Consider the following 27,192-nt stretch of genomic DNA (forward strand, 5'->3'; position numbering starts at 1 on the left):
AGAAAGAAAAGTAAATGAAGACATGCACAGTTCCCATCCACAAGGGTTTTCAGCTTTCTAACCAAAGCTTCTTACTGCCAGATCTTGCTGCTGAGTTTACTTCTCAACCAACCTCAAATTCCCTCTCAAAGCCGGGGGACAAGACTGCTCAGGGCAACAGCTTCAAGGCACAGCAGTAGCTCTTGCTACTGCATTCCTACTTCACATGCTCAACACTTACCCTAGTGCTGTCAAGGACAGGCATCAGCATCCCTTCAGAGGAGGTCCTGTTACCTCTGCTGGGCCTGCTAAACAGTTGAACTTTTCCCCAAAACTTCAGCTTCCCATGAAGCACACACATGGCAGTGTGGCAAGAGGACAGGTCTGGAGAAATCTTTGTATTTCCATGCAGAGAAAAGACAGCATCAGAGAGAATGAGGTTCTACCTATACCCACTACTAGCAGTGTTTTATTGTGATCAGGAGCCTGAATGCTGAGTCTAGAAGAATCCAGCCATAATGAACTGGAGCACCAGACAGGTAGGGGGAAGCAGGCATACACCATGTCCAGATGTTTTTTCAGACGACAGCCACCAGTTGTGCCCCAGTCCTGCTAAAGGAGGACTAGAATTCAGTCCTTATGTTTATGGTAAGAATGCTCTTGCCCCCAGATAACTTACAGAAACAGACTCATTATTGCCAGAAAGTAGGTCAGTGTCATTTAAAGCCAGTCTGAAATGCATCTCCACAGAAACTTCTTAATCTTTAAAAAGAGAACACATAAAATATTTATTTGAGGTGCAAAATGTTTGAGAGACTAACAGGGGAAGCTCTTATGTATAGTGCATGAAATGGCTTTCCATGCCTCATTGAGCCACGGAGTATGAAAGGAGAGTGGCTTCTCACACTCAGCAGATAAAACACCATACAAAAGTGCTTATCAATCTAGCAAATCACAGCACATGACTTGCTAACTCATTTTCCCAGTGTTGTGTGATCACGAAGCTTTCTGCTTTCTCTGGTATCTCCTCTCAGTCTTAATGATCGTGCCGCAGATTTTTCCATATCAGATAGGCAGCTCATTCTTAAACTTCAATATTCCTAATTATCAAACATTCAGCATTTCAAAATGTAAATAAAATTTGCATCTCTGCAAGAGTAGCTCCGAAGAAAGAATATAGCATTTGCATTCAGACTGGCTAATTCCTGTAAGATAACATTTCATAAACAAAATGCTTCATTGAACATGGAGATTTTCAGCTTTTACAAAGGAAAGTGAACTTTAAACAAATACAAATCAGTTGAGTGATTAACTTTAAGTGTTTTGGGTTTTTAAACTAATCTTTATGTATAACTAGTATCAGCAGAACAATCTTTACTGATTAAGGAACCAAATGATAGTGAAACTCAAGCCACTGAAAATTAAGGCGGGGGGGGAGGTAGAAGGCGACCGTAAGAAATCATTTAAGGTCAGTAAGAGAGAAAGGAAAAAAAAAAAAAAGAAAACAAAAAAACAACCAATACCCCTCCATCACATACAACCCAGTCAGCCTGGGTAAGATGAGTGGCGTCAGCACCACAGCTTACATAAGGTCAGTTTAAATTGTGGGCAACATAACAGGTTAAGTAGTGACTCGAAATATGCTTTCCCCTGCGCCCCCCAAGCTTTGCCACAATCCTAAATGTTATCTTAATTAGCCCAGTTTTCTTAATTATACTTTGCAGCAACTTGATCTTTTATAGCACAATTTCAGCATTTTTTTCAGTTTTATTGCAGCACCCAAAGAAGCAGTGGTTCCTCTGCCAAAACCCAAAGGGCACGCAATGCCTCTGAGCTTTGTCCTGACTAGGTCTTCGTAGCCTCCTGCTCCCGTCACTGCAGGGGAAAGCCCGTCCTGCTGCCACCCCACCCTCCAATTTCAGTCCCTTTCCCCCCTCTGCCTTCATCCTGCCCAGCAGTTCCATCCAAAGCAATTCCCATTCCTGCCTGGGGAATCCACAAAACCTACCGACACCTGGAGGGAGCTGGGCGTTCCTCCAGAGCAGTGGGGACCACACGGTGATGGGCACACAGTGCTTGTGACAAGAGGGACACGAGCAGCCCACCTGCTGCTTCTGCTCCTCACACACACAGCACACCCATGTGTGGTTTTGGGGCAAGTTCAGTTCACAAGAGCTCAAGCCAGGGACTGTGGAGAGAGCCTTTGGCTCAGAAAACAAAGGTCAAGGTCTTTACCCTATGTCCAAGACAGACTGATTTATCCATTGAAAGTTTTTGATGATTAACTTCTCCCACCTGGTACTCCTCAAAAAGTTACTACTTATCCTCTGAGAAAGTTTACTGAAAAATATAACAAGAAAAGTGGCATTGATGGAGGAAGAATGAGGGGAAAGTCATATTTTTCTTAGTCTTCATATTTTGTTGCCTTTTTCAGTGAGATGCCTTCAGTAGCCAACACTTCTCACAAGAGAGCTTTGCAGAGTGGAAGGGAAAAAAGAAAAAACCTAAACCACTTTCATTCATCTATGCTGCAACAGTTTTATGGCACTGGTCCTAAAACATCCCATTAGTGATAGGTTTGGAGAAGATTAGAGAAGAAAGCTTGTATCCACTGAAGCAAGGTTTAATAGGCTGCTGAGTTCAGCCAGAGCCTTCTCTTAAACAGTGCACATCATTAGTAATAATTACCTGTAGCCGTATAATCAAAATAGCTATCACAACTGACGTGAGAAGTCCAGATGCCATCTTTGGCAAGGTTTGGAAAAATATTTCTACTGATTATTATAAAACTGACTCTAAGAGAGAAACAGGCAATAAGAATACCACAGTATAAGCCAGGGGTAAAAAGCCACCACGATACACTGTAGAATTTCAACCCAATGCTTGGAAATACAACCAAAATAAGAACTCAAGGCCTAGAAAGGGCGCAGAGAGAGTTTCTCAACCACATTTGATGAGAAGTAAGACTCTGTGGAAGTTGGTACTGTGTGAAAATATTTTCATATAAAGACTACCTGCAGAACACCATTCTGTGAAAAACAGCACCACAAGATCATTTCCTCCACTTTTTCAGTTTTATGAACGTTTTTCACTCTTTAAATTATATCCAGTGGGCCAACTGACGATGGGCCTTGAGTTTCTATTACATGTTCTTCATTTCAATGTTACTGTCAATAGGAAATTTAAGCTGTATTTCTAATAATAAAACTGCAATCCTTTCCTTACCTTTGAAAGGGCTGACTACCAGAGTAGACAAAAAAACCTTTCCCCTATTAGTAGTCTTATATTCCACCAAACACACATAGTAGTCACAACTTTAACTCTTACTGAGCCATCCCATACCTCACTCTAAGGTCTTACGTGACAAGGGCCAAGAAGGTTTAGGAACAGCAGCACAGGAGAACGTACTTATGTCCAAAGCCATCCAGCTGAGCTGCCACTCCCCTGAGTTTTGATTAGACCAGCCTACTCAGCAAGGGCCACTCTAGACACGGTTGTTAGAAAAGGTAGGCTCAAACGGATTTTTAGCATTACAGAAACACTTCTTAACACGAGAAGCTTCTTGGTTTTTTTCATTAGCTCTTCTTGAGTGACTCCCTGCTACAGCATCAGCACAGAACTTGAGCAAAAGTAGCAGAATCAGTAAAAAGAGGCAAGATAAAAAAAAAAATGTAAAGGTTAGCAGATAAATTAAGAGAAAACAAGACAAATCAGTAGTAGGCTTTCAATACTCCTCCATCAACAGAACAGGCCAACTAAAAAGGACATCCTGCTTTCCCAAATATCTGGAGAACTGCTCCTTAAGTAGTAAAGCAGTATCAAGTTAGGTTGGTTTGTTGGTTTTTGAATGTAGATACATATTTAACCTATCCCACCACAATGAGAAAAAACCAGGACACCATTAGCTCCTCAGTCTCACTCATATTTGAGACAGGAAAGTATTCAAATAACTAACCACTTACTTGAACAGATCTCTTTAAAAACATCACATTGCGAGAAATGTGTCACAGGTGAATGCACTCTACTCATACAAATATACTTAGTTTCCCAACTCCCCATAGTACCAAAAACAAGTTTCAAAATCTGAGACTGCTACATTATGGAAGTAAAAGCCAGATTTTTCCTTTTTGATAATACTGACAATTTTAGAGGCTTATAAACTCATTTCAGTTCCTACGTGAGAGTCAGATTTTCAATGCTGCTGCTGCTTAACTCCCTATTTATTGCAGCGTTTCTTGCTCCCAGCCTCCGAAACACAAATGAGCTGCTAGAAGTAGTTCTGAAGCAAATATAAAATTCTTCCCCATAAATATACAGTTCCTTAAACCTTAGGAGCTCTTCACTGGCTTTTAGCACTTTAGTCTTACTTGACTGTTAACCCAAAACTGATTAAACTGAAGTCCCAAAAGTAACCTCTCAAAGGCATAGCTAAGTAAGTACTTTCACGTGGCTTGTCGTTGTTGGATTACTTGCTTCCCAGCAGTCATTTTCTCTACCACAAACTGAAGCAGTCAAAGCAGGCATATTAGAGCGCAATTAAAATTCCTCTTCCAAAGCACAAGCTCACAAAACCCTGCCTAACCCAAAGTTACCTGAAATTCACTAAGTACAAATGTATGAGAACTTTAAGCTAAAAAGCAGGTAACTGAGTACCTACAGATCCTCTTGACAGACAGAAATGTGCAATTTTGTAGTGATGAATCATGTCTTAAATTACAAGACACATTAGGAATAATTCTCCAGAAAACATTGAGATGGATCAATTGACTCGTTTTCTTTTCTACTAAAAAGTCCTTTAAAAGACTGAGTTTTCTTAAATATCAATAAAGACACACCAGCAGAACCATGACCATTCCTTAGAGGTACACTACATACTGTTAAGACTTATCAGCATAGATTTAACAAATTAAACATCTGGTTAACATCTCAGAAAATACCTACAACTTCCAGTGGTATGTAATGCAACAATCAGAAACCTAAAATGGCAAGATCTCCTTGTAACTCGGGTAAGACCAACACAATTTTTCATCTTCATGCAAAGTCTCAGTTTTCAATATAGCAGTCATCCAGGGAGAGAGACCGGATTATCATCTCAACACAATAAAGTCTGTTCATGCAACAAACACACGGTGTTTTGCTGTCGTTACTAGATTTAAAGCGGTTTTGCCCTTACCTGGATGGCTTTGGGAGCTCATTGCTAGTAACGTCTAGTCCTTTGGAAAAGGGATTCGAGACGGATCAGTTTCCACACAAGTAACAGCAGCTCTAAAGAGCTCCAATGCTTCACCAATACATAGAAATTGGAAGTGGGGATTAAATCATGGCCACCTTATAAAATCCAGGGCACAGTGACATGCTGAGTTGTATAGGAAATAATCCAATAGGGTGGCAGAATATCTTCTAATGGCTTTCAAAATGGGAACCTGCAATTAAAGAAAAAGATGTCTACATTAAAGAATTAAGATTTTCAACCATTTAAATTACACATTATGTAACATATTTATCCCCAGAAGATTAAACTAGGAAACTATTTTAGGCATTAAAGGTTGCAGAGAAAGTAATTTTCAGTTATAGATGCAATTTTGATTAATAACCATAAAAGCGCAGATTAATATTTAACATCACAATTAAAAAACTTTTCAACTACATATGCAAGTCTTAAAAACCCAAATTTGCGTGTTAATTCTTATCTTCCAACAGCACCATATGAAGCCTCTTCAGTCCAACAGCTTCCATATTTTAAAAGCCGTATGTATGAGTGGTAACTGTACTCCACGCATCTGTTCCCCAAAGAAGTCTAAAGAAAAATTCCTCGGTGCCAAGAAGTGGTCTTGGAGCAGGAAGGAAAAAAACCCACACAATCAATTCCACTCCCACTCTGCCCAAGCCTCTAACAAATTATTAAGAAGCAACTTCATACTGCCCAGAGGGAAAAAAGCCACCGTTCCCAATTATTTTTAAGCTGTATATTAGAGGGAGGAAGAAGAGAGAAAAAACCCCACTGAGTTAGCAACCTAGTGTACCCCTGCCCCCCCCCCAAAATAAAAATATAAATGTAGTAGATACCCTAGCTTATAGAAACCCCCACCTCAGAGGCCCCCACAGATGGTGTCTCTGGTGCAACCGGCAATACTTACAGCAAAAGACCCTGCTGCAAGGTATCCTGAAGTTCAGGTTTGGGGGTTCAGGGGTTTTTTGGCACTATACCAAGTAGCATCCAGTATTTCTATATAGGCATGTTTTACAGGCAGAGTATTTCAGGGAGACTGCTCTTTTTTAACATACACCGAGAGACCTGCCACCAGCAGGTCATGTTCAGAACCATGCTAAAGCTACTGAAGCAGATTAAACCAAACTGTGTCCTTTATGCAAAGTATTTCACAACCACAGGTTATTTCTCCTCTTTGCACTGAAAAAGCCACCAGCATTCAGGCTCCCAACAGATGATAACCCCTCCTGGATACTGAGTATGATGTGTTTACAGACAGCTGGTACTCGGAGGAGTTCCTCGCTGCCCTGACAAGGCACTTTGGCCCTGGCAGCTTGGCTAGCAGGAACAGTTTATACCCAGCACTCCCTAACCCAGTTCAGCCACAAAGTCAGCCTGCTGGTAGAAGCCAACGAGTTAACCCATCTACATTAATCCAGCTGACTCCGCTCAAAGCAGAGCAAGGAGCACTCACCCCAAACTGCTCCACCAGCAGATCCAAGGGTGTGGTGACCTCCAGCAAAGAGACAGCAATATTCCTTGGGCGGGGGATGATTATGATAGTAACTACTACTGCCGCTTGCACAATGAGCATCTGTCCACAATTTATCTGTGCCACTACATTCCAAGCAGTCCCATCCATTCTTGGAAGAGCTCTTACGCTCAGATATTTGTGTTCCTTTCCAATAACACAGCAAAACCAGGTCTAAGGCTTAAATACCACCACCAGCGCTTATGATGGGCCCTGCTTTGTAATGGTGCTTCCCTGGTTTGCAGAATAATGCCCAGGCAGGCACTGTTGAACAAAGAGGCCTTCCTTACAGTATTTCATTAAAAAGCCTCTTTAATTGGCTGTTTCTCTCTACCCCAAGTGTCTCAGCACTACTACTCTCCAAGTTCCTCTGCCCATCTTGCATTTTTAAAGACCTGGAATGCTCTTTCATGTTATGCATCAAATTCAAGAGAAAATTACTTAAGTGTCATTTCTAATCCCCGCAGGTCTCTGCCATCCCAAACATTCAAGATCTTCCAGTTCCATTAATTTGCATATCCTCTTGAACAGAGTCAAGTCAGCTCAGATCAAGCACTAGCAAAATATTAACATCATTCATTTCCAATAAAAACAGAAGGTAATGTTATAGCATAAGCAATCTCAGCTGTAGACAAGGATTCAGAATGGAGTTAACACATTTCTGTCTACTCATTTTCACAATGCAAGAATCACAGACAGTGAAAAGACATGTATGAATTTCCCAAAGAAACTGGACTGAAACATTAGCAGCAAATCCATTTTAACAGTATCACCAGTTTACCTATTCCCACTCCTTCCCCCAAAGGCCTATCTAAATTCAGTCAGGCATGAGAGACCCAAAATATTCTGCATGTTTTAAGTAATGCTAGTGCCGGGGAAGAGGAGAGACAACAGAATAACCATGCTCAGGTTGGATAAGCTACAGATTCAGTTCAGCTATACTTTTTTTTTTTCTAAATGTGTTCTACATTTTAGAAGACTGAGTAAAGCATAAGCAAAAGAAACCTTCCTAGGATACAGACAGCAATCATCTCCCAACTTATTCCACCACCAAAATCTTATTTTCAGTTACCACTTGCATGGATCTCAATGCTGTCCAACGAGACATTTCCAAAGCAGTCACAACTTGCTATCATCCCCCTATCTGCAACAATTCTTGTGTAAATTTGTCTTTTTGCCATTATCTCACAAAAACACTTCTCAAATTAGGAGAAGCACAATGCTGTCTACCCCTATGCCTAGGATATTTGGAGGTCTATAGGGTTTTTCAAGCAAATTGTCTCATTTAAAAAAAAAACCAAAACAAAAAACACGAAAAAACCCCACAGAGCTTATTTTACTTCTACTCCACTGCCTTTTAGGACGAGAGTGATCACCTCTGGCCTGCACATCTCGGCCATAAGAACAGCAAGCCCACCCCACGCATTCTCTGGAGGCACGCTTCTCGCGAGCTCGTTGGGCACAGACAAGGACTGGGTCATGGCCGGGATGAGCTGCTCAGGCACCCTGCCCACTTCTAACCCAGACGTACGCTGTACACGATGCAGATGGGTATGTGTTCATCTCTAGCAGCATGAGCCTCTCATGAGTAACTTCATAACCAACTAATTTGGCCAGACAGGTCGCTCACCTTCCTTTTTCGGGGGGAGTGGGATCACAGGCACAGCAGGCTTCACTGTACGCGTACTCAGGTCAGACTCACTGGGCTCCAGCGTGCAGAAAAAAAGAGATGGACTGCTGCTGCCACGGGAGCATTTCATGTAGCCTACCTGTTGTCTCCAAGCGAGCCCCAGGACTTCCTGCCGGCTAGGTGAATTTTCTTGGCAAACAAAAAGCAGTGGCATACTGACCACGCTGGCTTTGGCACTTCACATGGAGTCCTTCCCTAGGCACAGAGCAAAGGGCAGCCGAAGAGCATCCGCACACAAGATGGTGGATGGCACCACGTGTTTCAGACTACAGGGCAGAAAGGCTGAGCAGAATTGTAGGCTAAAACAAGCAGGTGCATAAAACACACACTTACTTAATCAGGTGTAGCAAATAGGACTGCTATGATCAAGCTTCCTGCCTCTCAGAATTGTTCAGTCTGGTACCTGCTGGATCTTCAAAAAACTCTGGAATAGGAGTACAAAGGGCAAATTAAGGCCTATCTATTTCAGCCTACTTCTACCAGGGTATGCCTAGGAGTACACACTCCCTAAAACCATGTAGACTGGTACAACTGCAGCTATATCCTCATCACATCCCTGGTTCAGGAGGTAGCCACAGCCCGAGTGTGCTGTCACCTTCTTGTCACCAGCTGATAAGGCACCTCCATATCTACAGTCACCACGCAGCAAGAGACAGACTGAGGGGCTGCAGCCTCAGCAAAAACCCCTTGTTTCTCAGCTGTTTTGGTGCCTCAACAAACCACCATCCCTAACTATACACCCTTCCTAGATTAAAGGCACTATTGGTCATTTTAATTCTTTACTTATTCATCTCCTACCAGTGAGTACATCACACAGCACGCTTGGTCCTCAGCAGTACGGCAGGCAGACCTTTCATCATTCATGTCAAGGAACTGATGGGTCTGATTAAAATACTTTCATGAGACTTCAACTGCTTCTTCAAAAAGCTACAAAGAAAACAGTGGAAAATTCATCAACAGGCTGCGTCATCACATGTGGCAACAAACCACCTATATACAGGAATAATGTGTATAGGGAGAAAGCGTATGGCTCTAAACACAAAACTGTTTGAACAGAAGGTCCCTCACCTTCTTTCTCTCCAACTCCATGACCAGCTTGCCCCCCCAAACCACACACACGACAGCTCCACAACTCAGCTCTGCACTATTCCTTCCACACACTTTCCAAGGCCACTTTTTCACCACTGAGCATCTAGCCAACCAGTAAGAGACAGAATTGCATCTGAACTAGGAAATCTAAATAATCCCACAGTCTTCCAAGTCTATTTCCATAAATTTTGCAGCTACTGAAAGTATTTTTTTAATAATAAGTAACAGGAATCCTACAGTTCCACCATACAAGTGTTTTGACAGTATGAATGTTCACCTTCCCCTTCCCATCCCATTCCAGATGTGCCTCTTTAATAGTCACAAGTACAGATGTGCAGTAACCAGTAATTAAAGTTATGATAGAGCTTTATTTACAAAGCTCTATTTTTCAGAGCTTAAATTGCTACTGTACTTCAGCCAAGATAAAAATCTTGGCCTAAGGGTGAAGTTTCAAGACTGTTTTAAGCCAAGTCAGCCTGGTTGCTTCAGGATAGCCAGCTATCCATGACCTAGCTCAATCTGCAGGCCCTCTCAGGTGCCTACCATCAACACCCCAAGACAGCAACATTCCAGCCAGCTGATGAGATCACTTGAAAACCTCAGTTAAACAAAATTAACTGCCTGCTGACCCAATGCATCAAAATATGGTGTAAGTCATACACCTACTATACCCATCGCTGTGCTTTGAAGTTTATTTCTAGGTTCAGAGAAAGCCGCTCTGCCTTTCAGACCCCTGAATGTTAAAAGCTTTGCAGAAGTAGCAGGACAAGAAAGCCAGCGCTGCAAAGACAGCAGCAGAAGGGATGCAAGGAGAATGCCTTCCGTACCCTGGCACTTCTTCAGCAGCGCTCCAACACTGCTGGGTTTGGTCTCCAAAAGCCATGGAAACATCCATCTTCCAAAAAGCATTATCATCGATCCTTCTGCCTGACACTGCAGATTAAATACCAGTAATAATTTTTCTTTATTTTTCCCCCCCAAAATCTACCAATGTATTAGATCCCTTGCTGCATTAACAGGCAAACAGCACTACATTTAATCCCATGTGCTCCACGTAAGGTGATGACAACACCGTCCTGATGCTTGCTTGGATTCCTACTCATAGCATGCAGCCTGCAAATAAAACGCATGTGCTTTGCACAGCCTCACAGATCTAATGAGAGGCAGTGCCTCTGTTGGAGCTTATTGATTAAATCTCTCCTTTAACAACAGATCCTGAACTTTACCCAGAGGCAAAAAAAAAAAAAAGAGGCTGCCTTTGCTTTTCAGGGGTTGTTTATAAAATACTGCCAATATAGTATCTATATATGAAAGGAGGAGGGGTCAAGGAAGAGGTATATAGCTGTTTGAAAAATATAATAATTTACTGTGACCACAAAATGATTTACTGCATCTTTATTTAGAGCAAAGGCAGTGTGAAACTGTCTCCCAGGCTGATCTGTCCCTCCAGGAACTGTGTCTCCAGAGCCACCACTTTGAAAGATGACAAAAACAGTGCCGACAGTCCTGAGGACCAACACAACCCTTCAACAACATCACTTCAACTCCTGCTTCTCAAGCAGGATACAGCTTTACTGATTCTGTCCTGGGAGACCAAATTCCACAGGCATTGCCCACTTCCAGAAGTGCTGGTTTTCCTACAGTTTCAACGATACTCAAAACAGACCTCTCAGAAAACATATTTGCAAGCCTCAAACATCATCAGACATCCTCTCAAAGAGTTTTAAGACTCTGAAGACAGTGTTTCTATCTCTAAACACATATTGTAGGAGTAACAGGTTGCACTGTAAAATATACCATCAGCCTAACACTCAGCTGTGGACAGAACAGCAACTAGAATACCATGACAGTAATAGAAAATAAAAATAAAACACCAAATTCACTGCTGTATTAGCCCTGTTCCTCCAAAATCATTAATATTTTGTGTAAATCTAGACACTTCAATTTCCAAGTACATAGTATAAGAGTTTCAGAAGGGCAAGAAAAAAAATTATCAGAAGTGTGGTACAAATTCCTCATACAGGTGAAGCAGATAAGTCTTCAGCCAAGACAGAGATGACTTAATCGTGGTTCTGCATCACTGTAATATCCTTAATATAGAGAAGTCACCAATCGCTCTGTTTTCCATCTATTTCTTTCAGAGCAAGAAGTTTTTCCCATTCTTTTTCTGGGAGACAGGTTGGGTGGACACAGAAGGGAGGGAAGGTATCAGAAAAGATACTTCAGGTGGCAAGCTGAAGCAGAGAGCATTACAGGCTCCTTCTTAGATGCACTACAAAAGTCTTGACTCAGGGTGCTGGAACAAGCAAAAGTTTTCCTGAATTCCAAAAGCAAATGGACAAATCTTAGAAAAGAGGTCAAACACCAAGTGCTTCTGCACAAAACCAGGAAATCCATGAGACAAGTCAGGAGAGTGTTTCAGAGAAGTGTCACCACATGCATGTCTTGTTGTGAAACGCCTCCGAAGGTGCATCATCTTGGATGCTGCTGGAGAACATGGCAATCAAGTACCTTTAAAAGACAAAAGCCCACCTACACACCAACCTACAGTCACCAAATCAACTCAACTCTGCTTTGTCCTACACTGACATGACAGTCCCATCTTGAGAAATATTAAGTTTACTCCTTATAAATTTTTATATTGTACTGAAATCACATACCAAACTCTTAAATTAGTTTCTACGCAAGTGGTGAGTACACCTGCATTAAGTTAAAGAAAAATACTCAAGTGAACTGGCAAGTGGAAGTATCTACACAGCACTCAGGTATCCACATGGAAGAAGAACAGAGAGCAAAATCAGTTTGAGTACCTGAAGCCTTCATAACAGTTAGAACTGTATAACTAATAATTAAACAGAAAACCCAACTTAATACAGCTGTTACAAATAGCTTCTCACCAACAGCGTACTAGGTACGTACATACATGTCACAGTTAGTACAGATCCAGGCTGACCAGTCTGGTCCTTATCACTAGAGCATCCCATCTTTGCTAAACTTGTTGTTTCCATACTCTTATCTCGCAGTAGCAAAACCAGAGGTACTTACCTTTTATGATCAAAAGCTCACCACAATGAATCAAATGTACTAACGATCTAAGAAATACAGAAGCATTATCCAGTACTTCATGGAATTAAAACACAGTATATTTGTTTAGCAAATGCTGACATTTCAATGCCAGCCATTACAAATGCTATTCTCAGATGACAGCCTAGAGTAGAACAAATATTGTGTTTCCGCCTCTCCCTTAAACCTCCACTTTCAAATACACGCTGTGAAGATTTATTGCTTATACGCTCACACTAAACATTTTCACTTTGTGACAGGTTTTGTATGGTATAACGTTCAGAAAGAGATTCAATCTCTAACCACATTTGTCCTAAGTGTTAAATTACAGTATATGTGCATTAAGACTTCAAGAATAACCGATACCTACTCTGTATTTACGCAGTTCCTTCAGGGAAGCCTGTAATACATTGCTAGACAGTCCCTGGAAGTCGCTTTTGGAGCAATCCTGCTATTATTTCAGGCAGTGGCTCGTTAAGCAAGCCTTTGCAATATAAGCAGTGCTATATACATGCACTGAAGTCACCATCAGACATTAAAAGAAAACAAAATGAACAACAGCCACAAATGGCAAGACACTATTAATTGTGAGCTAACTTCATTAACACAGAACTAATCCACAGCAACTCAAGGGTAGCAAACCTATATAGAAATAATTAATCTAATTATGTCTAACAAATTCTCAATAAAAATAATCAAGAAAAATTGGTTTCTACAGTTTCATATGCCTTTGCTTCTTATTGTCAAGAAACACTCCACTACTAACATCCATGGCATGCAGATTTCTTAAGTAAGGCTGCCTTTCCCAGGCTCTTCTCAGTTGTGTTTCAAAGTCAAGTCAGCGTCTCAAACCGATCTCTGGTGGCAGCCCTTACACTTTAGTTGTGTAAATCCAAATGCTGAGACACTAGCCCAAACTGAAAACACAGGGGACACTGATATTTCAGTAGAAGTGAACACCTTTTCACCCATTTCAATGTTAAACTAACACATACCTGCCACTATTAGAGCTTGCCCCTAGTAGAAGACTGCAAGGTTTCCTCACTAAGCTTTAAACCAAGGGCTACTTGGAAGAATATGCTTTTTGCATATTCTGCACAAAGTCCCTCATGGTACCATCTATAGGCACTTCTGCAAATCACCACTTTGATCAACAGTTACAGCTGCTTCGAAAGCTGAAGGTGCTGGCATGTCTTAAAAAGGAAAAACTTAAATCTTCTGGTAAACACCCATGAAGCCCCAAAAGTTTCTATGAGCCTTCATCATTGCTAGGGGTACACAAGAGCATTAATATTATTTCTACTTCCACAGATTTCACACCAATAGTAATACTACTGGGTAGCCAAAGAGGGGATCTGCTGATATCGCCTCTATTTTTAGACCTCAACAAGTACTGCTGTCGAAGCAGCACTGCAAGTATCTCAAATACACCCAGAAGCAAAAACCAAAGCTTCGGGAACAACCAAGTGGATAATGATTGGGCCCAAATCCTCTGATGTGTGATCCAAGACTCTGAACAAAAGATCATCTTCAGGAACCCGAGCAAATCTGGAAATACCACCTCATGTTCACTCTGTGGGAGCTCCAATTTAAAGTGGTCAACAGCTTGGAAAAATTTTTTAGAGTCAAGCAGGAAAACAGCTCATAGAAGAGCTGCACATTCAGAAATGCAACTGACTGTGTGTAAAACCTGGGAATATGTAGATTCGCAGGATTACAGAGCCCTCCTTGACTAGCAAGACTCTGGCAGAGGGTCTGAAAGAGCAGGATGCTTCTGAGCTTGATCCAGTTTCTCAGCAAGAGCAGCAAGAACAAGCAGTCTCACAGATGGATCCGCGTGGGAGGGAGAAAGGATAAAAGTCTGCCTCGGGAGCCTGTTCCAGCTGCTACTGAAGCCTTGCAGGAGTCGGTACAAATTGGGCAGTTACCTATAAAAATCTACCATGTTGGGTTTTTTCTGAAGCCCTCTTCCTCCCCCATGCCATGTTTTTCCTCCATGCTAGTATTTCTGCATTTGAAATGCAGAGTTCAAATCAGACAGCCAAAAGCAGCGCTTGACAGAAGGTATATGAATACTGAGAGTTTATGGACAACGTCCGTCTCAGTTCTTCATTCCTTCCGTGTAGATCACCACTCAGAAGCACAAAAATCAAAACTCCTTTTAAATACTTGACTGAGAAGTGATAAAAAATGGTATATTCTTTTTAATCAAAACACCCCTAATAACGTTTTCAGCGCCAGGAAGAGTTTGTGGGACTGGCAGACAGCAAGCTCATCTCACTGACTGAAGCATTCCCATGCAAACTTCAGAACAGCTGAAGCTTGTTATCAATGCCCATGATCTAAACACAACACTTCAACAACATATTAAGATCCCCCTCTAATTCGTGCAAGTTAAAGTTTCAGCAACCTGTAACGTATCCCAACATTTTAAAACTTACCATTGTATCACTGAAGTCCCGTTAAAGCATTTCAGCAGCACTGAGATCTCTCTACTTTGCTGACACCCATATTCAGAGTGCTGTACCAAAGATATTCACCAAATCCTCTCCCTCCATGCTGCTAGCGCAGCACACACCAAGGGGGGGGGAAAAAAAAAAATCGGATCACGATAGAAAGTTCGCAGATCCAGTCACCATTTTTCTGTAGACTTGCTCAATAACGCAGCTTTCAAACAGTCTTATTTTCTTCACCTGCTTGTATACACACACAATCTTCCTTTCCCTTTCAGAACAGCCCAACATAGACGAAAAAAGGATACCGACACCTTGATGTAATTAGTTTTGGGAAACAACTGAAAACCTTCAGCTTGCCAACCACATTTTCACTCTAGCTCAGCTTTCTCAACTGCTATAAATGAACAACCCACAATTCTTTACCTGAGGTTGTTTTTCAAATCCTCATACATAGGTAGGGAAAGGCAAAGAGAAAAACATCTACCTCTTCTATTCATGTACTTCAGCTGTTACAGCCCACATCTGAACTTCTTGTTCCTTCTGACAAAGAATCAAAATTACTGGTCACTAGCTGTGCCTAACCCATCTGGTCTACCAGCATAAAATAGCTGAGTACATGTGTCATCAATCACTGTTAATTACTTCATTAACTTGGAAAAAGAATATTGACTTTTTTTAAAGAACAAACATTGTTTAAGGTTAGTCTATTTTTTTTTTTAATTGAATGCTATCTGATTACCAAGAGAAAAAAAAATTTAGTCTGAACACTAAAGCAACCCTGTCACATAACTCGTCCAATTCTTTTGTCTAGTAAAACATTTCCCCAAGTGTCTTTTGGAACGGACTACACTGCAACGCTAGTTTTAACCAGCATTAAGTTTAACCAGAAACTTAATTATGCATGTTCTCAAATACTCTGTGCTCACTGCACAATGCTAACCATGCTGCCATTCCCACCTACTACCACCGTGATTTTCAAGTTCTGACCTTTATCATGCTCTTGGAAAGAAACATGCCTCAAGGTCGCCACAAACAGTTTGTGCATTTTAATCTGTGACACGGATACCCAATTTTTTTTTTGGCACAGGGAAAAAAAAAAAACATCACCCAACAAGCGTTATCATGCTAACAGCACAGACTAAAATCAGTTAAGATTCACACAGCGTGATGCAAACTACCCCCTGGACTCTCCCACTGCTTCAGAGGCTGGACTAGCTCACCCGCTGAAGATCTCAGCCCTGCTCCACCACCTCCATCCCTCCGTATCCAGCAGATGAGCTCACCTCCCAGACAGACAGAAGGGTCCCCCTATGCACCCATGCCTCCTCACCCAGCCTTGTCCAGCCACACTCTCTGGGAAGAGCCACTTAGCTCGGTTCTTCAAGACACTTTTTCATGCCCCAGTTAAGTGGCTTAAACACTCACTGTCAACCTTCAGAAACTTATTTCATTTGAGAACAATCCGATGCCATTTTCTAAATCTAGAATGACACACACCCCCTACAAAAAACACCTATTAATGCAACCTTATTACGCTACTGGCAGGAACCAACTGCCAACTACCACCATTCATACACACACCCCTTTTTGCTCCTAAACTCCATATCCCACGAGCCTGCCCCACAGAAACAGGGCTGTGCTTGTCAAAATCACACTGCAGGAAAGTGTGCAGACCTCACATAAGCACCCTTGACTCTGGCTGTTGCCCAGCTCAGACAACAGCATGCCCTCACCCACAAAAGCTAGCATCATGGGATCCAAAGTTTACATTTTTGTATGTTTTACTACTACTGCCTTACACTGAATGCTAATACTGTTACCAAAACACTGCACTTCCCTCAGCAATGCAGTAATCCAGACCTCGGTCCTAAAGAACCTGTGGTGTCACTCTTCCATTTCTTCTTTTAATGTGCCCCTTTTCCTACAGCCAATAAAAATGTGTTACAGTGTATAACTGTAGTGCATTTATGTATTTGCATGTCTTCTTACTCAAAGGATCTTAACCAGGGCAACACCTAAACACAAATTTTACATGCGAGCATAAAGGATACTTCACTGAACAGAAAAAAAAAAACCAAAAAAACTTTGCCTTTAAAGTGCAATATAACGTTTTTATTTGTTGGGAAAACCTTTTCTTCCCTCATCATACACTTATGAAAAGTGATGCTGACATACACCTGTAAAAGCACGACAGAGCTGGCAGTCAAACACTGAAATTCAGTTAACTGATGGAGTACTAAAAGCTAAGTCACCGGTTATTTTTGCCATGTAAAGAACTTTAAATGGTAGCTAGAATTTTTTTTCTTTAAATGATATGCGACATGCTAGTTAGTTGTGATTTTTTCTCCCCCTTTGGAACCCCCTTTGCTAAAGCACACTGCTTTCATGCTGAGGGAATGCCAGCAGCCCAGCCAGCTCCCCAGCGCCCATCCCGCCGCTCCCAGGTCCTGCATGAAGCACAAAGGGTCACCCCTCGGGATGCGGGGCAGTCCTGGCCATGCTCCTCAGTCCCCCAGCGCCAAAGCTGCTGAGACTTTATCTGCCAAAGCACAAGTCTGATGGTAACCAAACAGGCGACAATCCCCATGGGAAGCTAAAGGAAACATATGCCTTTACATTCACAGGGGTTCCAGGTTTTCCACTTGTTCTATTTTTAAATTACAAGTCACACTCTTGAGCCACAAACACAGCCGTAATAGAAAATTTAATTCAATCACCAGAAAAATGTAAATTCCTGTGTGGTACCCTTCCTTCTAAGCAGGGTTAAATTATTAAAAAGTGATGTTGGTCATTAAAAAGTACTAGAATCCTTGGTCAAATATTTCAAGCTTGACACTGACAAGCAAGAAAAGCAAGAAAGGAACAACTGACATTATTATTCTTGAGGGGGTTTGGGCTTGTTTTTTTATTTATTTATTTGTTTTATAACACCGTCAAAGCAAGAAAGGACAAAACCTTTAAAGAGTACTTACAGGTTACCTTTAGCAAGACAACAGCCATCAAACTTTTGAGAGTTTACTTACCAGGTGTTGCTTCTAACACCAGGGCTGTTATTTAACTCAGAGCGAAGGAAAAGCTCCATTTACTTTTTGATTTACACCACATTCTATACAGCCCATTTTGTCTGTTTGCACAACACGAACACAGCAAGACAAATTGGAATTGTCCCTTGAAGTAAGAAAACTGGATTGTAAAGCCACAAAAACTGGGACATATTTCAAGGACTGATACAGTATCTGACATGGGTTGGTTTTTTTTAAGGTAGGTTTTGAAACACTGTCAGTCGCCAGTTGAAAAGAGAAAGTCAGCATCCTCAAGGAAGCCTTAGAGCCCTAGCTTAGATATGCAAGGATTCACATTCTGTTAACTTTCTATGATCTAGATTAAAATTTATGCTGCCATTTATGGCTTTACACACTAAGCAGCATAGACACAATATTCTTCCCTGTGAGACATTCCTCTTTCAGGGTAGGAATCAAGCAAAGTAATTTAAACCTGAGTTTTGTCCTTCTCCAGCCTTCACCCTCCATTTCTAAAACACCATAGCCCAAACTTCAGGGTCTTTTCTTCACCCCTCTGGGTTTTGGGATTTTGCACCTTTGCATGCTCCTAAATATCTTCCTGAAACCTTCACGCTAAGTTCCACAGCTACCACACCAGGAGGAATTGCTTGGCTTTCAAGATGAGCTGCCCTTAGCCACCAAAGCTCTGCTGTGCAGAATCTCCTTTCGCTTTATCACCTGCTACTTGGAAGACTCTAAAATAAATGAGCAGGAAGGAATGCAAGACACTTTCAAAATCTTTGGTTTTGTTGATTTTAAATGTTAATCTGGATGAATCTGTGTTACCATGAATATAATGATTACTAAATTACATTATGCCAAAAGAAAAAAAGCGGCCTGAGAGCCAACACTAGCAACCACCGCTAGCTAACACTGCGGTCTCTTTCTGTAAGAAGTCAGTGAAAATGCAAAGCTAGCTACGGTGCACTGCAAAAGACAAATAGCCCCTTTGGATTTTAGTCGTCTCCGAAAATTTACATTTCAGCACCAGTTTTAAATTCAAACAACAGTACACAGCCACTGCAAAACAAACGTGACTCCCTGTTACCTCAAAACACCGTGCACGCAAAGCACACTCCGAGGCTGGAGCAGGGGAGAAGGAGATTATTATCATTTTTTCCTGAAATGGAATGGGGAGATTAAGATCAAGCGAAAAGGAGCAGAGGCTGCTGACATATCTAGATGCACAGAAGCCAGTAAGTGTACAAATAAGCAGCCATTTCTACCAAGAGTGCAAAAAGCCAGTAACATTCAAAACCAACTTCAATTCTGCTAGAATATATTGCATTAAAGCAAGAGACAAGTCCAGCACAGAAACAATCAGAACAGTTCCCTTCGACCAAGACAGCTTTATTTCTCATTCAAGGAAACACTGAACAAAGGTTTCTATGCAAAAAATGTCTTCACTTTGAAAACGCCAGTATTTATGAATCACTTTGGACATTTACCTTTTAGCACTCTAATTTAGCACTCTAATAAAAAAGACTCTGCATAAAGCCATAAGCCACCCTGACAAAGCTGCATCAATTACCAGTTACAAACCTTTCCACAAACCAGAAAAGAGCTTGTTGCCCTGAAGCCACAAACAGCAAATTTCACACAAGATTTCAGAGAGAGGAGAAAATAAAGGCTGTATTGACCATGCATCCTTGAAGACAGATATTACAGAACAAGAACTGACATTTACGTGACTTGATAGTAGATGATAAACTCAGGAGAGCTGCTTCAAAAAGGCAACGCTTGGACATCCGTTTGTTGTCCTCAAAGTTTTGAGACACACACCAAGCAGAAATGTATATACATGAAAATATGAAATATATAAATCATTTTATATATATGAAATATATTCATGTGAAAAAAATGTATACATATGAAAACACCAGAGCATTTCTTGTTATTTTCACTTCATTTTATCTGCCTATCACCTCTGAATCAGAGACACAAGTTCAAAGGCCAGTTTTGGATATAGCCTGAGACAAGCATTTTGCACATTTATAAGCAAGAGCAAAAGCAGCTCTTCCATACTACAGCAGCGACTGAACTCAGCTTCAGTAACTTCATTCAGTGAGTCTGTTTCCTAAAAGAGGAAAAAAAAAAAAAAAAAAGTACTCCATCTAGGACACCTGCTTGACAGCCCTTGGCTTCTCTTCTGAGATGAAGTACATGGGGAAGTCAGCTACCTAACAAGCACGGAGAACTTCAGCACTTGCCAGTATCAAAAAATAACTATGTACAAAAGCCAGGAAGATGTAAAAAAGAAAAAAAATCAGACCTTTCCAGGCTGAATATGGCACAACCAACAGAAACAATTTACCCAGAAATGTAAGCCACTGCAGAGAGGTTAAAGCAACCTACGACTCTCCAAAAGCAGGACTTGTAGCCAGCAATGAGGATTCAGATATTACCACTTGCAGGAAACCATCTCTAGATCTCTCCATACCTGTGGTAAACATAACAGACAGCAATTTAACAAGAGATCACTCGGCAAAACTCACAGCACTGAAGCTCCTGAAGGAAGGTTATGACAAAGCATGTTTGCTGGCACGGAGGCTAAACGGAGAGACAGGAAGAGTTCGTGAGGGCCTGCTCTAGGAGAGAAGAGCCCCACGAAGAGGAGGGGAAGAGACAAGCAACTGCAAAATGCCAGACCGTGAAAATGCCTGTGCTCTTTCCATCGCAGGCACCCCAAGCACCGCACTGGAAGCTAATTCCCTGCTGCCCAGAAAGCACCCGGTGACACGGCTTGCGATCCTTCTCATTTCATAGTCCTCCTGTAGCTGCAGGAAAACATTAGTACCTTTTCCTATGTTTGCTTGAATTTCACACCCACACTTGTTGGTTGGCTACAGCATATGCTCAGAATTCACTTATCCGTATTCAAAGGCTGTGATAATTTAGATTTTTGTTGCCAGTGTTAAGAACGAGCCTCAGAGCTATACACTGAGGCCCTGGAATTTAAATATATGATAACACTGTAAATAAAAGGAAACAAATTCCTTAAGGAAAACCTTTTTGCATGCCAGATCAGTTCCCAATAGTAACTGCTCTGCTTTGACAAGAGATAAATATTTACAGTCTAGAATAGAGAACACCTTGTGTTGCAATACTAGGAATGCAAGCCTCATCAGTCCCCGGTATACTTAAGAGGTTATTTTGATTTTTTTTTTTTTTTAAAAAAAAGCAACAATCTCAGTACTTAGAAGCACACACATTAGTCTGCTCATTTACACCACCGAAATGAAAAACTGAAGGTAGTCATACAGAGAAATTGTCAAACATACTGAATCCAGAACAGATTTTCACAAAAGGAGACCTCATCCCCCAGGGAATGTAGACAGTTTACAGCAGAAGTCTAAATTATTGCCAAGAATATGCTGCCTTTTATTTTTTTCTTTTATTTAAATATAGCCTAACTTGCTCCTCTTTAAAGTTGCTCTAGTGAATGCAGACGCTGAAGAATTTTCTTACTGGGGCAAAAAGGCAGCACGGAGCATCAGATGTCCATACCAAACTCCTCAGATTAGGAGGGTACCACAGTGGGAATATCCTCAGAGGAGTGAAGAGAAAGCTCAGGCTCTAGTTCGTTAGGCTATCTCTCAGCTTCCAGTGTGCCTCCCAACCTCCCGGCTTGATCAGCTCCTTCCAGCAAAGGAAAGAATGTGGGGAATGTCATTCATAATGGCACTTGGGAAGATCTAGGAATGGAAAGTATACAATAACTGGATATCCTTCTCATGAGGAGGGGTGATAAGCCCTGTGCAAAGCAGATGCTCTCATTTCTAGCATTAGACGACTGTGTCTCAAGTTGCTTGGGTTTTCTGTCATTTTAAATGAGATCAATACCTAATTAAACATGAACGCAATTTTTTTTATACTGCCTATGCAGTCCTAACTTCAATTTCTAACAGGACCTGCAAAAGAACAGCCTGGCTTTGCTGTTACACTACAGGATTTCATATCTGGAGTATAATATTCCTCACCCAATTGCTATTTGGGCTTTTATGACGCATACCCTTTGAAGTGTGGCAGTCCAGCCGCCGGCAAGCTTACTGAAGAGGTCGATGTCTATCTCAGAGTCTCAGTTTTCTTACTTCCTTCTCCTCTTACAATGGAACTATTACCTTGTGCAAAACTTTCCTGCCTGGACCTCACTCACGCCACGGTCAGCATTACTCTGTGATGCCATCTCCGTAAATCAGTCAAGCGCTCTGCCTTATGTTCTGTGCACAAGTTCTTCATTTGCTCCCCTGCTTTCAGCATCCCTGTACGTCAGTTTATTTTTAGACCGGCATTTTTATAGCAAAGACCAGAAGCAGCACACTTTCAGTGCCAAACTGAATTCAGCTGAGATTGCTAATACTGTCGATAATTGACATAAGGACACTTTAGTCTGATGGTCACAGAAAATTGGTACTAGCTACATGTCTGCCATCCAGGCCCACTGTCAAACCCTGGGCACTCACTGCTGCACCTTCCCAATTGCCCCACACCGTCGCCTCCAGGCTACCAGCCAGTTCACAAAGATCAGCCCAATATTGCCCAGAAGGGATTCATACCATTCACTTCTCCACCAAAAGAACAGATCGTGCTTTGTTTTTTCACGCGTGTGTAAACTTTCTGCACTGAGAAGGATTTGATCCCCACCAATAAACACACCACCAGCAATCTTTACACTCGCAGTGCCACAGACCAGACACAACAATCAAATTTATCAGGTACCACCATCACCTATTACTGTTTACAAAGCATAACCTAGTATAGGAAACATCAGCAAAGGATACCCACATACAGCCACAGAGGCAAACAAGACCACGTAGTCTGTGTAAATCCACCCAAAACCAGCATGGATTGCTCATAAAATTGCATAAAGTCTTTTCTGTTGTCAACAATTCACAACATGTACTCACGAGCAAGATTTCAACTTACAGGGCCCTCTTCTTCGAGGTATACTGTAGCAAATAACAGAGCTACACTTTGCCCCAAGATCACATCAATATGTGCATCAACATAAGCCTTTTTAATCTACTGATCCAGAAGTATCCAGCTCTCGTGCATTATGCTAGGTTTGACAATTTATAATGTAAAAATGCAGATTACCATTCTCTGTCACAAATTCATAGTTTTTGCGGCACTTCAAGCGAGAAGTTTGTTTTCCTAATGCTAAGATTTCATTCATAATTATGATTAAGACCATCCTCACATGCTCCATTCAAGGCACAGGGAGCAGATGAGGCAGTAGCCTGTCTTCAGTGCGGTGCAAAGCACTGACTTCTGTACAGAGATGAAGAAAAACCCAATAGAAAATAGGTGAGTACAGCTCCCAACAAAGCGTACGATACCTACCACGTGCAATCAGAATAAATACCCTGCTGCTCACTTCTAGTCCTCTCCCTCCTCCTTTGATCATGCTTGCAGGCTAAAAAAAAATCCTGTGAGAGGCAGTCTTCACTCAACAGCATCCTTCAGCCTCCACCAGGATCTGACAGCAGGTAAGAGTTGGGGAAAATATATAATAAAATTTTCTCCCAACCAAAGCATTGCCATTTGATTCAAACAGAAAATCAGTCTTGGGTAGGTGAAGTGCACAACAGAATCCATCTGGAAAATTATTTTAGGAGGCTCATTTACATCAAGTGAGGAAAAAATAAAATGCAAATGCAGATCACGGTAGCCAATTTCTGTTCCAGTCCACTGGAAGAAGCGGTTACTCAGCGGGGTATCTAACACTAGATTCAAACATAGCTGCACGTGTGTGGCCTCTTCATCTTGCTTTCCCTTCCTCTCCCTCACGGAATGAAGACAAGACACAAAAGTTTTGAGCATACTCACTACCAAACACATCCGGGCCTTGCTCCACCACAGTGCTGCTGAATAAGAGCCGCAGCAACAGAACTACACTTGGATAACTTCAATTAATTTGTGACAGTAATCACCACCTACAGCAGAGGTAAGGTTTACAGAAATCCAAGGGTTGGTTTGTTGACTAACAGCAGAAAGCAGCAGCGACAGACCAGGCTTTCTGCTTTGCACATGGAACAAGAAAGGGCTGTGCTTAGCATCAACCCAGCAAGGATCCTGCTGGCATGGTAGGGAGCCATTTCTTTCACTGACCCTGAAGACACTACGGCAACACAAACCACACTCAAACTGCATCGTCTCCTTGGGAAGGTGGCACAAGGCAGCACGAGACTGCACCTTCCTGCTTTCTTGCCCTCTGCAGTTTTATAAAAGCTGCCATCATTCATTCCTTCCAACAAGACCTCCATGTGAAAGATGACCCAATATCTTCTGAGATATTCCAGAAAGATACCTGTGCTTCCCTTTTTCCCCAAACAGACTAAAGAAACAAGCCAGGCTTCCCAGCAGGATGCACAGCCCGCTGTGCTGCAAGAAGCCAACCTCTGTGTCAGTCCTGCTACCGTGTCCACACACCATGACTCAGAGAAGTCTCCTCCAGACTCAACCGAAGTACTAGGTACAGCATTTTTTAATTTTTTTTAAAGTCTATGCTGGCTGGAGAAGCCAGCCAGCTTTTTTCATTCAAAGAAACAAGTTCCACCTATGCAGTGCTCTAAAATATAATCCAGCCTGCAGGAAAGCTCAGTTTTACCTACAAATTCTCCAAGACCCCTCATGCAGGACAGTGTGCACCACGGGTCTTCCCTTTCCGCTGGTCCTTGGGAATTAAACAGCCTTTACATCCTTAGTTGTTTGCAGTTTGAGCCACTGCACTCAAAGTCAAGGCCAAGAGCCCGTCTTCTATCTCATCCCACCTCCTTCCAAATTAGCCAGCATTTGCAAACGTCTGCCCCGCTGCCGCTCTGTTTCCAGAGCAAAGAGTTTTCCCTTCTCACCGCCCTGAGCTACCAAGCTCCACAGTTAAAACTCAAGACTATTCCATTTTTCAGAATCCTCATCACTGTAAAACTTTTGTCACTTAACACTCCACTTACACGCATATTATTTGAGCAGAAAAGTATATCCCACTGCTCCACATTTTACACAAACCTGCAGCAAGAAGGCAGGCCATTTTTTTTTGCTCAACTGCAAGAACTACCTGTATTCAGGATTTTAACAGAATCCAGAACATACACTAACAAAAACTAGGTAACTGTAGCTCCCATGGGGAAAAAATGTAACTTTCCTAATACTCTGAATAACACTCCCTTTCTGAATACTTGTTGGGAACAGCATACAACAATTAATTCGCTGTTTCAGGCTTAAATTTTAGATCCTTTTCTTCAAGTGATGCATATAAGATGGAAAGTTTTGTCAACACAACACCAGAACTAGCTTGAGCATTTTTCAACTGAGCAACATAAGCTATTTTAGCATATTAGGAAAATGCAACACAGCAGAAGTGTGTTAACTGACTAGAGATAATGTGAAAACTACAGGTTTTTAGTGAATTAAAATGAGAACTCAAATGGGAAGACAACTTGGAAAACACTAGGGGAAGGGGGAACAGCATAATGTGCTCATCTACCTTTAATCCTGAAAAGCAAATTTGAATAACTGCTTATTCAACACGAAATGCTCAAAGACATTAGTACAGACACAGCTGCGATGCTACACCTTACTACCAGTGTCCTCGCACAATCGCAGCGAGAACAAGGCAGCACCAGTTCAGGCAAGTACAACACCCTGCAAAATCCTGCGCACCAGTACTAGTGACGGGCCAGTTATGAATAACTGCTATTTCTCAAACTTAAATTAACGCAAATTACAACAGCAAACCAATGCTATCTTGTGCGTTTGACAAATGAAATTTGATTTTACATAGAACAAGTCACAGTATACTAATGTTCACAGAATTTACCGGTAATTAAGTCTTACTGACAGACACCTCATTAAAGCACCAGTTCTTCAGAAAAATTAATAAAGTGAATTATTTCCTATGTGTGAAATACCAAAATTCTTCACTACTCGTAAAAGATAAATGGAGTTAAGTTCAATTGGATGTCAGTGTTCACCAGAATGAAAGAGTGACACACTTAAAAAGATCATTTAAAACAATATATTGCTACGCTGCTAGCACCCAATCTGAGATGTTAATCTCCGATAAATTATTTTATCCTATGACTGCAGAACCCAAAACCCCTAAAAGACAATTCTTCATCCAACAGTTTACTGGCTTGCTATAAAATGTACAGATACACACGTCCAGGAATGGTCTACAGGAGATCAAACTTGAAAGAAAACAAGAGAGTGAACACATCAACAAACCCAGACGTGACAGCCAGATTGTACCCAAGGCAGGGTCTTCAATTTGCCGTTTCAGCAAGTCACATCTGCAACGCGGAGAGCTGAAAAACTTGCTGAATGTTTTCCTAGACATCATCACCTCGTGGGCAACACGCTGCCAGAGCAACACTTAGTCATATCCTAAGGATTTGTCTAAATTACTATAATGATGCCCCAAAGAAAGTAGCTCTTCCTTCCTCAGACCTTGGATAAGCCACATTAGCTGCACACATCGCCTCCAGCTCCTCCCAACACCTCTCCGGATCCTTTCTGGTCCTCAACCAAACTAAATGGATGTCTCAAAGGACTCTTAGGAGAAAAAAAAAAAAAAAAAAAAGCGGGGAAAAAACAAACAAAAAAACACAACCGAATCTTGACCAAACTAGAAAGAGGTTTCTTATTAGCCTAAGACCCAACTCTCAAACTGCAGCTTTCTGGTTTTTAAATACCTCTTGTACGAGGAACAAAGGTTCAATCACTTGGTGAGGGCAGATGGCTAAGCGTGCCCACAAGTTAACACACATTCCTCTGCACTAGTAGGTGGTAGTTTGAAGCAAATTTTAATCAAACTTTTCCAAGATAATATCTGATAGGAAAACATAAAGGAAAAAAAATGAAGTTGATCAAGATGTGTCTAGTAATGAATGCCATGAAAAAAATGACCGAATTTTTACAGAGGAAAGCCAAGCTGTATTTCCTTGCAAAGGGAAAACCACAGAAGCTTTCCAAGAGATTTTATAGTCTTTTCCCAATTGTTCCCTTTTTCAACATCATCATGGAGCCTCTGTGCGCTTTCCTGCTTCTCTACCCCCCTTATTCCACCCATTTCCCTTCCTCCCCCAACTTTTAAATTTCGTGAAGCAACTCCT

General features: G+C 41.6%; 1 protein-coding gene across 2 annotated transcripts in view; it reads right to left on the bottom strand.

Moving 5' to 3' along the window:
* HDAC4 (histone deacetylase 4) overlaps nt 1-27,192 on the bottom strand; it is a 270,626-nt gene that overhangs the window by 237,376 nt on the left and 6,058 nt on the right. For both annotated transcript variants that reach the window (XM_074829852.1, XM_074829853.1), the window contains exon 2: nt 5,153-5,402. In XM_074829852.1, coding sequence (XP_074685953.1) covers nt 5,153-5,174 — 22 coding nt within the window. In that variant the 5' untranslated portion in view covers nt 5,175-5,402. The remainder of the gene's footprint in view (nt 1-5,152; nt 5,403-27,192) is intronic.

Source organism: Strix aluco, chromosome 6 (assembly GCF_031877795.1).
Source record: "Strix aluco isolate bStrAlu1 chromosome 6, bStrAlu1.hap1, whole genome shotgun sequence".
Classification (NCBI taxonomy): domain Eukaryota; kingdom Metazoa; phylum Chordata; class Aves; order Strigiformes; family Strigidae; genus Strix; species Strix aluco.